The sequence below is a fragment of the Saccopteryx leptura genome, chromosome 5, assembly GCF_036850995.1.
Source record: "Saccopteryx leptura isolate mSacLep1 chromosome 5, mSacLep1_pri_phased_curated, whole genome shotgun sequence".
NCBI lineage: Eukaryota > Metazoa > Chordata > Mammalia > Chiroptera > Emballonuridae > Saccopteryx > Saccopteryx leptura.
The window spans coordinates 115,583,872-115,599,533 of NC_089507.1; the positions used below are offsets into that span (position 1 = coordinate 115,583,872).

The following is a 15,662-nucleotide window of genomic DNA, read 5'->3' on the forward strand; positions in this document are numbered from 1 at the left end:
AAGGCCATTGTACTCAAAATAGCCTGGTACTGGCATAAGAAGAGGCATATAGATCAATGGAACAGAACAGAGAACCCAGAAATAAACCCACAGCTTTATGGACAACTGATATTTGACAAAGGAGGTAAGAGCATACAATGGAGTAAAGACAGCCTCTTTAATAAATGGTGTTGAGAAAATTGGACATCTGCCTGCAAAAAAAAATGAAACTAGACAACCAACTTACACTATTCAAAAAAATAAATTCAAAATGGATAAAAGACTTAAATGTAAGTCATGATACCATAAACATCTTAAAAGAACACATAGGCAGTAAGCTCTCCGACATCTCTCGCAGCAATATATTTGCTGATTTATCTCCATGGGCAAGTAAAATAAAAGACAGGATGAACAAATTAGACTATATCAAACTAAAAAGCTTTTGCACAGCTAAAGACAATAAGAACGGAATACAAAGGAAAACTACACAGTGGGAGAACATATTCGACAATACATCTGATAAGGGATTAATAACCAAAATTTATAAAGAACTTGTAAAACTCAACACCAGGAAGAAAAACAATCCAATCAAAAATGGGCAAAATAAAATGAATAGACACTTCTCCAAAGAGGACATACAGATGGCCAATAGGCAGATGAAAAATTGCTCAATATCACTAATCATTAGAGAAATGCAAATTAAAACCACAATGAGATATCACCTCACACCAGTCAGAATGGCGCTCATCAACAAAACAACATAGAATAAGTGCTGGCGAGGATGTGGAGAAAAGGGAACCCTCCTGTACGGTTTGTGGGAATGCAGCCTGGTGCAGCCACTGTTTGAAACAGTATGGAGATTCCGCAAAAAATTAAAAATCAAACTGCCTTTTGACTCAGGTATCCCACTTTTAGGAATATACCCTAAGAACACCATAGCACTGTTCCAAAAGGAGAAATGCACCCCCATGTTTATGGCAGCATTGTTCACAATAGTAAAGATCTATAAAACAGCCCAAGTGTGTCAGTGGCCTAGTGGATTAAAAAGCTTTGGTACATATATACTATGGAATACTACTCAGCCATAAGAAATGATGACATCGGATCATTTACAACAACGTGGATGGACCTTGATAACATTATACTGAGCGAAATAAGTAAATCAGAAAAAATTAAGAACTATATGATTCCATACATAGATGAGACATAAAAATGAGACTCAGAGACATGGACAAGAGTGTGATGCTTACTGGATTGGCGGGAGGGAGGGTAGGGAATAAGGAGAATGAGGGGGTGGGGGAAGGGGAGGGGCACAAAGAAAACCAGATAGAAGGTGACAAAGACAATTTGACTTTGGGTGATGGGAATGCAACATAATCAAATGTCAAAATAACCTGGAGATGTTTTCTCTGAACATATGTACCCTGATTTATCAATGTCACCCCATTAAAATTAATTTTAAAAAAGGGGTTTTCAGAGGCTGAATGCAAGAGCCAGCCAGCAAACAGAGGCTGCAAAAGGAGGGATCCAAGGAAATTTGGCTGTTAAAGCAGAACTTCCCCCAGGCCCAGTGTGAGTAAAAGCCAGCCTAGGAGTGCAGCTTGGTATTTCCATGTACACCTGGGCCTAGGCGAGGCAGCCACAAACTCTGGATTTCTTATATCTCCAAGAAGGTTACTGAGGGCTAGTCACAGACAGTGTCTCCCACTGGTCTGCACTGGGTTCCTCCAAGGAAGTCCCAGGGCTGGCACATTGAGAGGCCAGGTTCAGAAAGCATTGGTTCAGGAGCTAACAACCCTTGCTAGAGTGGTATCCTAAGGAAAAGCTCCTCACACCTAGCCCAGCTGAGGTGAGTTCCACTCTCTGTGATCAGCACTGCACAACAGCTCATGTGTTGTGCCAGTTGGATATGGTGGAGCTTCACAGTCTGCTGGCCTGAGTGCTGCATATTCTCTCCTACTAAGCTAGATTCCACAGGGGGATGGGAGAGAGGCTTGGAGCATGGACATTTAACATGTGGGTCCCTGTGAGTCTATTGTTGGATCTGATCGAGAGGCTTAGCAGGCTTTGGGGCAGGGCAAAGTCAGCCCCAGGAGAGGACTCTCTCTCAGTCTTCCTCCCTGAGACCAGGGTCTCACCAGCTGAAAAAACTTCAGCAGAAAAGACTGTTGGCCACACTTGGTCTGAACCTGATGCTCAACTTGTTGAAAAGATATAAAATTTGAGTATCCACCAGTGGCTAAGGGATCAGGTTCTGGAGTAGGAGCCACATTCCCTGTACTGAGCTCGTGACCAAGAGATTCCTGAAATAGGGAGCCCCACAATCGTTGTAGTCACAATGTCAGCTGACTTAACCCACCAAGTGTGCAACCTGTAGAGTGGTTCGTTGGGTGAGGCCAGTCTGAGCCCACACTACAGTCTTACTACAGAAGACTCTGTGGGAAGACCGAGCAGCTGCAAGATGACAAGGAGAAGCTGAAAAGTGGAAACAAATCTTACCGAGCTTGGAGCTTTTATGCAGCTGTTGTCACTGCTAAGCAGGAGGAAGCTGATCCTTAAACAAAGGTTGGCCCCTCTCACAGTACCCAAACACAGAAAACGCAGGCACAAACAGTGAAAAGTGCAGTAGCTACAGACCGGTAGCCCACAGTGGATTAAAACAACAGCTGATGCCTGCCCAAGAAGAACTAGAACCAACAGTACTGGTAGGGGGTGGCAATCAGCACCAACCCTAGACTCAACTACCTATACAAGCAGCACACTCAAAGGTGGAGTCTAGCAGACACCAGCCATTGTGGAGGATAAATACGCCCAACAGGAAGGCATTGCACAATGTGTAATACACATAATCAAGGTTAATGCATAGAGCCAGCTAGCCTGAATGTACCCATGAAAAGACCAACTGCCTCTAATACTCACATACAACAGAGGGAAAATAGTATCCTCAAGAAGTATTCCCAGAATAAAAACAAGTAGCATGGAGGACAGTACCACCAAGACCACACAAAAATTTCAAAGTCAGACATTGCTATCAAATACACAGATAAAATGGGCAGATGTAGAAATGTGACCCAAATGAGTCAGCAAGAGAAATACCCATAAAAAGAAATGAATGAGATTGAAGTAACCAAACTGCCAGATGCAGAGTTTAAATCAATGATTTTTAGAATGCTCAAGGATCTTAAAGCAACAATGAATAGACATAATGAGCACCTATATAAAAAGATAGCAAGCATCAAAAAGGACATTGAAATCAGAAAAATAACCAGTCAGAAATGACAAATACAATATCAGAAATAAATACTGCACTAGAAGGAATTAACAACAGGCTGGATGAAGCAAAAGATAGAATCAGCGATTTAGAAGACAAGATAAACAAAAGCAGAGCAGCAAAAAGTAAAGAAGCTCAAAAAGTCTGAGAAAATTCTAAGAGAGCTCTGTGACAATATGAAAAGAAACAACATCTGCATCATAGGGGTTCCAGAGAAATAAGAGAATGAACAAAGAATGGAGAAACTGTTTGGAAAAATCATAGCTAAAACTTTCCCTAAATTGATGAAGGAAAAAGTGACACAATTTTAAGAAGCACAGAGACTTCCATTAAATAGGAACCCAAGGAGGCCTACAAAAAGACACGTCATAATTAAAGTGCCAAAGTTAAAAGACAAAGAAAGAATACTAAAAGCTGCAAGAGAAAAGTAGTTAATTACCTACAGAGAAGTCACCATAAGGATGACATCCGACATCTCAACAACAGAAACACTTGAAGTCAGAAGGGATTGGCAAGAAATATTCAAAGTGATGCAAAGCAAGAACCTACAACCAAGGCTTCTTTATTCAGCAAGAATATTGTTTAAAATGGAAGGAAAAATAAAAAGCTTCCCAGAAAAAAATAATTCAAAAAATTCATTACAACCAAACCAGTATAGCAATAAATTTGAAGTGGGCTGCTATAAAAAGAATAAAGGGGGGAAAATCTAGAAAAAGAGGATTGTAGATTTAAATAATAAAATGGCAATAAACAACTACATATTAATAATAACCTTAAATGCAAATGGATTAAATGCTCCAATCAAAAGGCAAGGGTAGCCTGACCAGGCGATGGCGCAGTGGATAGAGCGTCGGTCTGGGATGTGGAGGACCCAGGTTTGAGACCCTGTGGTCGCCAGCTTGAGCGTGGGCTCATCTGGCTTAAGCAAAAAGCTCACCAGCTTAGACCCAAGGTTGCTGGCTCGAGCAAGGGGTTACTCGGTCCACTGAGGGCCTGTGGTAAAGGCACATATGAGAAAGCAATCAATGAACAACTAAGGCATTGCAACGAAAAACTGATGATTGATGCTTCTCATCTCTCTCTGTTTCTGTCTGTCTATCCCTATCTATTCCTCTTTCTGACTCTCTCTCTGTCCATGAAAAAAAAAAAAAGACAGGGTAGCTGTGTGGATACAAAAACAGGACCCATACATATGCTGTCTACAAGAGACCCACCTCAAAACAAAAGATAAACATAGACTAAAAGTAAAGGGATGGACAAAAGTATTTCATGCAAATAAAAATTTTTAAACAGGTAGGGTAGCAATACTTATATCCAACAAAATCAACTTTAAAACAAAAGCTATAGTTAGGGATAAGGAAGGTCACTACATAATGATAAAGGGAACTATCAAACAGGAGGATATAACCATTGTTTATATCTATGTGCCTAATATAGGGGCACCTAAATATAAAAAACAGATTTTGATGGACATAAAGGGCAAAATCAATAGTAGGGGATTTTAATACCCCACTAACATCAATGGATAGATCCTCCAGACAGAAAATTAACAAAGAAATAGCGACCTTGGCCCTGGCCGGTTGGCTCAGCGGTAGAGCATCGGCCTGGCGTGCGGGGGACCTGGGTTCGATTACCGGCTAGGGCACATAGGAGAAGCGCCCATTTGCTTCTCCACCCCCCCCCTTCCTCTCTGTCTCTCTCTTCCCCTCCCGCAGCCAAGGCTCCATTAGAGCAAAGATGGCCCGGGCGCTGGGGATGGCTCCTTGGCCTCTGCCCCAGGTGCTAGAGTGGCTCTGGTCACGGCAGAGCAATGCCCCCGGAGGGGCAGAGCATCACCCCCTGGTGGGCAGAGCATTGCCCCTGGTGGATGTGCCAGGTGGATCCCGGTCGGGCGCATGCGAGAGTCTGTCTGACTGTCTCTCCCCATTTCCAGCTTCAGAAAAATACAAAAAAAAAAAAAAAAAAAAACCCTGGCCGGTTGGCTCAGCGGTAGAGCGTCGGCCTAGCGCGCGGAGGACCCGGGTTCGATTCCCGGCCAGGGCACACAGGAGAAGCGCCCATTTGCTTCTCCACCCCTCCGCCGCACTTTCCTCTCTGTCTCTCTCTTCCCCTCCCGCAGCCAAGGCTCCATTGGAGCAAAGATGGCCCGGGCGCTGGGGATGGCTCTGTGGCCTCTGCCCCAGGCGCTAGAGTGGCTCTGGTCGCAATATGGCGACGCCCAGGATGGGCAGAGCATCGCCCCCTGGTGGGCAGAGCGTCGCTCCATGGTGGGCGTGCCGGGTGTATCCCGGTCGGGCGCATGCGGGAGTCTGTCTGACTGTCTCTCCCCGTTTCCAGCTTCAGAAAAATGAAAAAAAAAAAAAAAAAAGAAAGAAATAGCGACCTTAAGTGACACATCGGATCAACTGGATTTAATAGATATCTTCAGAACCTTTCACCTTAAAGCAGCAGAATATACATTCTATTCAAGTGCTCATAGTACATTCTCTAGGATAGACCACATGTTAGTACATAAAACAAGTCTCAATAAATTTAAAAGATTGAAATCATATCAAGCATCTTCTCTCAGCACAATAGGATGAAATTAAAAATCAACTACAATAGAAAAACTGAAAAATATTCCAACACTTGGAGGCTAAATAGCATGTTATTAAATAATGAATGGGTTAACAATAAGATCAAAAAAGAAATGAAAAATTTCCTTGAAATAAATGAAAATGAACACAAAACAACTCAAACTTTATGGGCAACAGCAAAAGCAGTCCTGAGAAGGAAGTTCATAGCATTACAGACATACCATGAGAAGCAAGAAATAGCTCAAATAAATCACTTAACCCTGCATCTAAAAGAACTAATAAAAGAACAAATAAACCCTGAGGAAGTAGAAGGATGAAAAAAATAAACATTAGAACAGATATAAATGCCATAGAGGCTAAAAAAACAATACAGAAGATCAATGAAACCAACAGCTGGTTCTTTAAAAAGGTAAACAAGATTTGATGAATCTTTAACTAGACTCATCAAGAAAAAAAGAGAGGACTCAAATAAATAAAATTAGAAATGAAAGTGGAGAAGTAACAACTGACACCACAGAAATACAAAAGATTGTAAGAAAATGCTATGAATATCTGTATTCCAAAAATTTGGACAACCTATAGATAAATAATACATGCGTTTTCGCATATTACAGTCTCCATCATTGTATCTCCTGTCAACTCTTTCTCTTCCACCCATACCAGCAGAAGCTTCTCCATTTCTTCATGGATATTTGTCCTTAATTGGGATAGAATTGTAGTTCCTTTCGCTAGATTTGCACTTTTGATGGCACCCTTTTGTTTAAGGATGGTACAAATTGTAGATGTATTAAGGTCATACAGCCTTACCAGTTCAATCACTCATATACCATGCTCATGTTTTTCTATTATTTCTTGCTTTACTTCTATCGAGATCATTCTCTTCTTCTTCTCACCACTGTCCTTTACACTCACTTTCTTCGGCCTCATGATAGCACACAAAATAAGTTAGTAAAGAATGCAAAAATGATGCAAGAACGAGTACAGTGCACAAGATTCGACCTGATTCTGTGGGTAACACGTGAGAAAAAACAAGATGCTGGTGTTGTGCTGCCAATACTGGACCCGTGTGCCAATGCGCCAACTAGCGGCAGCTTCCACAAATTACTCATATCTCAGAATTTCTCTCGGATCTTGAACAAAAATACAAACCGAGTCGCAGCTTGTATCTTAAAAAACTCGTATGTTGGTCTGCTGGTATCTCAAGGTACCACTGTATTTGAAAGTTGCTAAGTCAGTAAAATTTTAAAAGATCTCATCATATTTTTAAAAAATTCTGTAACCAGGTATGGTGACAAATGTCAACTAAATATATTGTGTTAATAATTTTGCAAATTATTCAAATGTCAAACCATTGTGTTGTACACCTAAAATTAATATGTCAATTATATCCTCAATAAAAACAAATAAATAAATGTATAAGACATTTTATTTTATATCTGACTGGTCTGTATTGAAACAACTATCCTGAAAATAAAATGTCAACAACTGAGTGTCTTAAAAACCCAACCACAAAATTAATAACATATTTGTTAGATTTTTATTCAAAGTAATAATGAATTAATATACTCAGAAGATAAAAAGTCCAAGCAAAAATGGCATAAAGAATTCTTATAATATATACAAATAATGCAAGTAGTAATATAAAAGATTAAGCTCTAACAACACATATTACCATATTTTGAGTATTTCCTTACCTGTGGCTGTTCCTGGATGTTAGCATTTGTCTTTTGTCCACTTGAATCTGCAACTTCTGCTATATCCAATGGTATAGATTTTGGATCTTTACCCTTAATGTCTCTTTTACTATTATTATTTTCCACTGTTGCCTTGTTCTTCATGTCACTTTTAAGTAACTCCCCTTGATTTAGGAAATACTTTAGTTGATGCCTAGCTTTGTCAGCTTCCTGTTTTTTAAAAAATAACCATTTATCAAGCATTATTTCTGTGATATTTTCCTCCCAATATTACAACTTTCATCTGCTTATGTTCATGTCCATGTTAATTCTCAACTTCATTTTTACTGAGTTTGAGAAACCTAAGTTAACCACTTATATAACCCATAGTTTAATAGATCCTCAAAATTTGAAACTATGAAAATCCTCTCCCATTTTCAGGGCAATTTTTATATCCAGGAGATTCTCCTATTATCTTCTTAAAAGCTGTAGTTATACAGGCAAAATAAAAGTTAATAAAAGATATACATTATACAATGTGCTAAAGTGAAACCATAATTTACATCTTTATCAAGAGAAGAAAATCTGGCTCTGACCAGTTTGCTCAGTGGTAGAGCATCGCCTGGCATGTATAAGTCCCGGGTTCAATTCCCAGCCAGGGCACACAGGAGAAGCACCTATCTGTTTCTCCACCCTTCCTCCTCTCCTTTCTCTCTCTCTTTCTTCCCCTCCCACAGCAAAGGCTCCATTGGAGCAAGAGTTGGCCCAGGAGCTGATGATGGCTCCACGGCCTCTGCCTCAGGTGCTAGAATGGCTCCTGTTGCAATGGAGCAACACCCCAGATGGGCAGAGCATCACCCCCTGGTGGGCTTGCCAGGTGGATTCCAGTCTGGTGCATGGAGTCTGTCTCTCTGCCTCCCCACTTCTCACTTCAGAAAAATACAAAAAAAAAAAAAAGAGAGAGAAGAAAATGTGAAAAATTATTTCTTCCAGAATAAAATTCTTCTTTAAAATATTATTTTGTAAGAAAGAATATGTAGAGTAACAAAGTTCACAAAAAATCTCACCAAATAAAAAAAGCTTGTTAATGTTTCAATGTATATCCTTTATAACTACTTCTAAATATAAGCAATATACATATGTATTTTTAAATATTTATCTCATTTGGCCCTGGCCGGTTGGCTCAGCGGTAGAGCGTCGGCCTGGCATGCGGGGGAACCGGGTTCGATTCCCGGCCAGGTCACATAGGAGAAGCGCCCATCTGCTTCTCCACCCGCCTCCCTCCTTCCTCTCTGTCTCTCTCTTCCCCTCCCGCAGCCAAGGCTCCATTGGAGCAAAGATGGCCCGGGTGCTGGGGATGGCTCCTTGGCCTCTGCCCCAGGCGCTAGAGTGGCTCTGGTCGCGGCAGAGTGACGCCCGGAGGGGCAGAGCATTGCCCCCTGGTGGGCAGAGCATTGCCCCTGGTGGGCATGCCGGGTGGATCCCGGTCGGGCACATGCGGGAGTCTGTCTGACACTCTCTCCCCATTTCCAGCTTCAGAAAAATACAAAAAAAAAAATTTATCTCATTTGACTTTGGGCAATGGGTATAAAACATAATTGACTATTCAAATAATGTAGTGATGTTTCCCTAAAATCTATGTATACTTGTTGATCAATGTCACCCCATTGAATTTAATTTTCTAAATAAAAAAATTTTTACATATATAGGATCATGCTAGAGATACTCACATAAAATGACCTTTCATTATATAATGTCAAAGATATGTTTCCTTGACAATAAAAATGTAACTTAAAATAACTGAGAAGTATATTTAATAATAAACTTTTATTTAGCAAATTTTTTTATCAATGGATAGATTAGTAAGTTAAAATGTTTTGCTATTAAAAATTTTATATTATACATAATTGTAAAAAAGCTCTACACTTTTTTCTTCTTTACAATAAATTTTTAGTAGTGGAACTATTCAATGAAAAGGCTATGTCTTTCCAAGACTCTTGCTATATGTTTTTTTCAGGAAAAGATCAATTAATACTACTAACAAAAGTATATAAAAGATTGCTCATTTCTACAAATAGTCACAAATATTAGATATTTTGGCTCCTTAAATTTTTACCAAAATGACATACTTGAAAGAATTTATCCTGTTGTTATTTTTATTTTTTAAATGTATTATGCTGACTCTGGTTAATAGGAGCAAATAGGTTTCAAATGTACATTTCATAATCTGTATATTATATTATTGTCTACCACCCAAAGTCAAATCATCTTTCATCACCATATATTTTGTTATTTTTAATTGCATTTATGTGAAAAAAGTGAGGTCCAGTATATTTATATGTATTTACTGGGCATAGCCTATTAATTTATGACTTGCCTGTCTATGTCCTTTGTCTATTTAGGAAGAGGGCCATCCATATTTCTTTCAGACTTGTAAAATATCCTCATATGTAATATTTTGTAAAAATTTCCATTTATCTTTATATTTCACAATTTTTATTATTAAAATGTTTTAAATTTATGTATTTAGATGTATAAGTATATTAACATATTCCTTTGTTGTACAATCCTTAAAAAGCCTTGCTTCAGCCAAGACCACATACTTGTTACCAACTGTTTCTTCTAATATCTTTAGAATGCATTTATTACTTGTGAATATTTTATCAGTCTGCAACTTATTTTGCCATATTACATGAACTAGAAACCTGTTTTTTATGGTTTTTGTGTCTGTTTTATCCTTCCATGAAAAATTTTAATAACTAAAACTGTAAAATACTAAATTACTACATTTATTTGAATCTGTTTCTGGACTTCTCATTCAGTGCCAAATCCAGAACTATACTGCTTTAATTATTGTAGTTTTACACTGTGTATTGACTTTGAGATGAGAAAATCTTCCTTAATTATTCTTTGTATATTCACCAATTTCTTATCTCAGTATATCTTATAATAGTTCTGTTAATCTAAAAAATAATTTCATTTATATCAAAAAATAGTTTGCATTAAGTTTGTATATCAGTTTGGAGATAGTACAGAATTAAATTATTTTTAATATTGAGGCTTTAAAACCATATATATTATTTATACACTATTCACCTATGTCCCTCAGTAAAGTGTATTTTTCTTCAAATAAAACTGTATTTCTGTTAAATATACTATCTTAATATTTTGAATAGAAACTTTCTACTGTATTTTCTAAAAAATTACTGCTTTTTTCTTGTATCATTCTTTTTTGATTTTTTTGATTTTTCAGTTACAGTTGACATACATCATTATTAGTTTCAGGTATAAAATACATTGATTAACTGGTCACTGCTAATTAAAAAAACCTTTTTTTATATATATTTTGTCCTCAGCCACCTTTTTGAGCTATATCATTAATAACAAAATTGTGTATTATTTGGTATTTTTTGGAAGGAAAACGATATAATATGTAAGTAATATTACTTTTGTCTATCCAATTATAAAAATGTTACTTCTTTTATTGTTATATAATTTAGCAACAATTTGAAAAACAGCAGTAAGAGCTAACATTCCAGTTTTACTGAATTTCATTGTAACATCTGCAGTATTTTACTTTATTTGTAATATTGTCTCATTTTGAAATAGATTCCTTTGAGTAAAGATGTTTACTTTTTTTCTAGCTTACCCTATGATTTCATTTATATGTGGGATATAAAACTGAAAGCAACAAATGAACAAACAAAAACTCATAGACTAGTGGTAAGACTATTGTGCTAACCAGAGGTAAGGCATATGGGGAGGTACTAAAAGGTAAAGGGGACCAAATACATGATGACAGAAGATGATTTGACTTAGAGTGGTGGGCACACAATGCAATATACAGATAATGTATCATAGAAATGTATACTTAAAACCTATATAATTTTATTAACCAATGTCACCCAAATAAATTTAATTTTAAAAAAACTAAATGTAAAGAAAATGAATGTTAAATTTTATTAATATATTCCTAGTGTGTGAAATGAATATAATTTAAATCTGGCAAAATAGTATAGATTTACTCATTAACAAGATCAAAATTATTCATTTTAAAAGCTCTTTATAGATATCTCTTTCAATGGTTAACAATTCTAAAAGAACAAGGTATCCTTTACCTGTGTAGCTCGTTTTAGTTGTTCCTGAAGAATTTTGTTCTCAGTTTCCAGAGCACTTGCTATTTTCTAGGATGTAGTAAAAGGAGAGGAGTATTCATTCTGGTACTTTTATTTTTATTAATTTATTATTACAATTATTACCTTTTTTAAAATCTATACATATAGCCAAGATGATGATTTAAGCATATACATTTACTACACACTCCTCAGACATCATGGAGGATAATTTCTGTAGCTAAAACCTTTTGACTTTCCATGTGCAAACTGACTTTGAATCTGGCAAATTTTAACCACAGTAAATTAAATGTCATTTCTCCTTTTCTTTAGGCCTAACCTATTTAAATACAAAAATTTCAAGTTTTATGAAAAGAAGCAACTTTATTCTTAACACAAAAAAAGCACAGTTCTGACTTTGTGAGATGGAGTATATTCTACTACACACAAAATAGTTCAAGAATTTTTCATCAAAGAAAATATAGTTTGAAGAACCTTACCCAATTTCTGCTGTTCTATTCTATAATAGCAGACCAAATTCCTACTGGACAAGTGCTGCCACATATAACCACCAAAAACAATAAACAAAACCCAAATATCAACATGTGAAAGCAACCAATAGAGTGACGTCAGAGAAATGGCGCCGTAAGGAGCGATACTGATAAATCTCCCCAAAATTTCAACAAGATCTTCAACCAGAGACAGAAAAATCTATCCTTGGAGCCTCCAGAAGTCCTGCACTGAACGCAAAGGTATGATCGAGGGAAAAACTGACTAAATATATAATCAACCCCAAAGGAAATAAGATGGAGGAAAAAACACTCTGCCCTCCTCACTAACCTAAATAAGGGCTGCTTTCACTTGGAACTGAAAGAACAGGAACTAAGGCAGGCATAGGGTGTGAATAGAACCAGGCTGCAGCACAAATGTCCGAGCCAGGCTGTGGCACAGATATCCAAACCGAGGAAAAACTGTGCTTGTGGCAACCCAGTCAACACAAGCTAACGCTCGCACCAAAACCCAGACAAAGAAAGGCAAGTGAGGCAGCCATCGCCCCCGATATCCTGGTCACCACACAGATAGTTGGCAGGAGATTCCTCCTAGAGCCCTGGAGTGGGCGCCCATGTTACTGGACAGAGGGGCAGAGTCAGAGTCCTCTGTGTGGGCCGAAACCGGAGTCTCAGGGTGGCCCTTGTGCCCTGAAAAGCAGAGTATGGGGAGTGAGCGGGAGCAAAATTCCCTATGCTCGAACTTCTCCGGATGGGCGGAGCACCTCACTCAGAGTGAAAGGCAGCCGGCCTGATATCCTGGTCAGTAAGTGCAAATAATGGACGAGAGATTCCCCCGAGCGCCCTGGGAGTGGGCACCCGAGTTCCCGGACAGAGGGGCAGAGTCAGAGGCCTTTGAGTGGGCTGTAATCAAAGTCTCAGTGTCACCCCTGTACCCTGAAGATTGGCACATGAAAGCGAGATTCCCTATGCTCGAACTTCTCCAGGTGGGTGGGGTGCCTCACCCAGCCATACAAGCTAAAAGACCTGTGAAGGATTAGCTTAACCCACAGTCTGCTCGCTTCTCAACTGACCTATGTGACCCTAACTGACAAAATCTCTCTCTGGTCAGCAATCTAAGACAAAAGGGGTGATATTTTTTAGTGCCTCTTGTTATACTATACATGTACAGGTGGGGGCAACTTCTGATTGGCAGAGCTTTCATACTCAGGGCAATATGTTAAAAAGAAGGATTTAGCAGCTCATAAGTCTCCTGCTTTGCAAACAGCAATTAGGACATCTTCTACCCAGCCAAAACAGGTTACAAAGTGCCAAAAGCCTGGGGAAAGTGGTCCCACAGAGTGGAGTGCTGAGGCATTTGGGACATGCCTAGAGAAAAACAGAAAGGCACATTGAAAACAATTGGTTCCCAGCCCTGCCTGAATATGCTAGCGGCACTGACTGATTGAGCCTTACCCAGAGCCCTGCACTGAGTGGGGATAGAGTGGGAATTTGCCAGCTATTTGAGCCTCTAATTCTCCAGGCAGAGGCAGCAGCAACCCCATAGCTGGATCATCAGGCTGCTATTTAAGGAAGGAAAGACAAGGAGAGAAGCTCCGGGAAAACGGACTCTTTCATTGTCAGAGCCTGCAAATGCTAATGAGCCTCGACTGCCAATGAGACTGAAGCCCAATATATGACATCGCCATAGAGACTTATCAACGGCAAACCTCTACCTAAGCATTCCATAGGAGCAGAACCCAAGGTACAGAATCACAGACCAAGAAGACGTAGAGAAAAGAAAAAGCAAGAAGATAACCTCTCAAAATCAAGAATAATCCACAGACTTTATAACATATCCCATTTTATTATATTTGTTTGTTTGTTTCTCTTATCTTCTTGTCTTATTTTCTTCTTCATCTAATTTGGTCATTTAATTCTCTGACAGTTTTACTCTTTCCTCTCCTTGAACTTCACTACCCATAAGTGTTAGATCTCCCATTATCTTTCCTTTCGTCTTCCTTTCTCTCTATGAGGGTTGCATTCCAAAACCCTTAACTATTCCTCTCTCTCCTTTTGTTCTTTTTTCTTCTTTTTGTGTTTTCCTCTTTCTGTTTTCCTCCCTCTATATTAGTTTTTTCTCTTCTCCTTTACTTTTCCTCTCATTCAATCCTCAATCATGAATAAATTATTTTATTTGGGACTCAAATTTTTCTTTTTGGTGCTTTGAGTGTTTTGTACTTCACTTTTGGAATGCATTAGCAGTGCTCCCAACCCTGGCTCTCCATTTTATCTAGTTGTTGATCCACTAAATACAATAGTAATTTTTAAATTTTTTTTAATTCTTTTCCCTTTTTCCTGTTTTCCTCTTATTCCTCTCATTATATCTCTTAGTCAAGCATCACCTAAAAGCAAATGATTTTATTCTTGACCCAAATTGTTTCCTTTTTTGCATTTTGTGGGTCCATACCCCCCTTTTTTGCCCCTCTATCACTTCTCCCCAACTCAGGCCATCCATTATAGGTAGTTTTTGTACTGTTTAGCAGAATATAATACACAGTTCACTACAATATTTTCTCAAGAAGGAGGGGAGGGAAGAGGAGAGGAAAAAATAAAGGAAAATAATAATTTTTTTAACTTTTTATTCTTTATTAATTCTCATTAGTACTATCAACAAAACCACTCTCAGATGCCATTAAGGAAAAGGAAATCAAACGTCATGGATACAAAAGACAGAGAGGTAGCACAGATAGATGAAGAAAAATCTATGGAGAAAAAATTTAATATATTGGAAACCTTGGAGATAAATGACAAAGAATTTAAAATAGAAATCCTAAAAATACTCAGAGATATACAAGAAAACACAGAAAGGCAATTTAGGGAGCTCAGAAACCAACTCAATGAACACAAAGAATATATCACCAAGGAAACGGAAACTATAAAAACAAATCAAACAGAGATGAAAAACTCAATTCATGAGCTGAAAATGAGATAACAAGCTTAGCTAATAGAAAAGGCCAGACAGAAGGTAGGATTAGTGAAATAGAAGACAAGCAACTTGAGGCACAATAGAGAGAAGAAAAAAGAGACTCAAAAATTTTAAAAAATGAGAAAACCCTTCAGGAATTGTCTGACTCCATAAAAAAGACTAACATAAGAATAATAGGTATATCAGAGGGATAAGAGAGAGAAAATGGAAAGGAGAACATATTCAAACAAATAATAGTTGAGAACTTCCCAAGCCTGTGGAAAGAACTAAAGCCTCAAATTCAAAAAGCAAAGAGAACTCCGAGTTTTCTTAACCCCAGCAAACCTACTCCAAGGCACATCATAATGAAATTGGCACAAACCAATGGCAAAGAAAAAATTCTCAAGGCAGCCAGGGAAAAGAAGAATACAACATATAAAGGAAGGCCTATTAGATTGTCATCGGATTTCTCAACAGATACTCTACAAGATAGAAAAGAGTGGACCCCAATATTTAAAGTCATGAAAGAAAGGAATTTTCAGCCATGAATACTATACCCATCAAAGCTAACATTCAAATACTAAGGAGAAATAAA

The 15,662-nt window shown here is 38.2% G+C and overlaps 1 protein-coding gene across 1 annotated transcript in view; it reads right to left on the reverse strand.

Annotated features, from left to right (window-relative positions):
- Window positions 1-2,036: 2,036 nt before the first annotated feature.
- CCDC7 (coiled-coil domain containing 7) overlaps window positions 2,037-15,662 on the reverse strand; it is a 219,111-nt gene continuing 205,485 nt past the window's right edge. The window contains exons 9-11 of the mRNA XM_066386556.1: window positions 11,618-11,683; window positions 7,521-7,730; window positions 2,037-2,282 (exon numbers count right to left, since the gene is read on the reverse strand). Coding sequence (XP_066242653.1) covers window positions 2,037-2,282; window positions 7,521-7,730; window positions 11,618-11,683 — 522 coding nt within the window. The remainder of the gene's footprint in view (window positions 2,283-7,520; window positions 7,731-11,617; window positions 11,684-15,662) is intronic.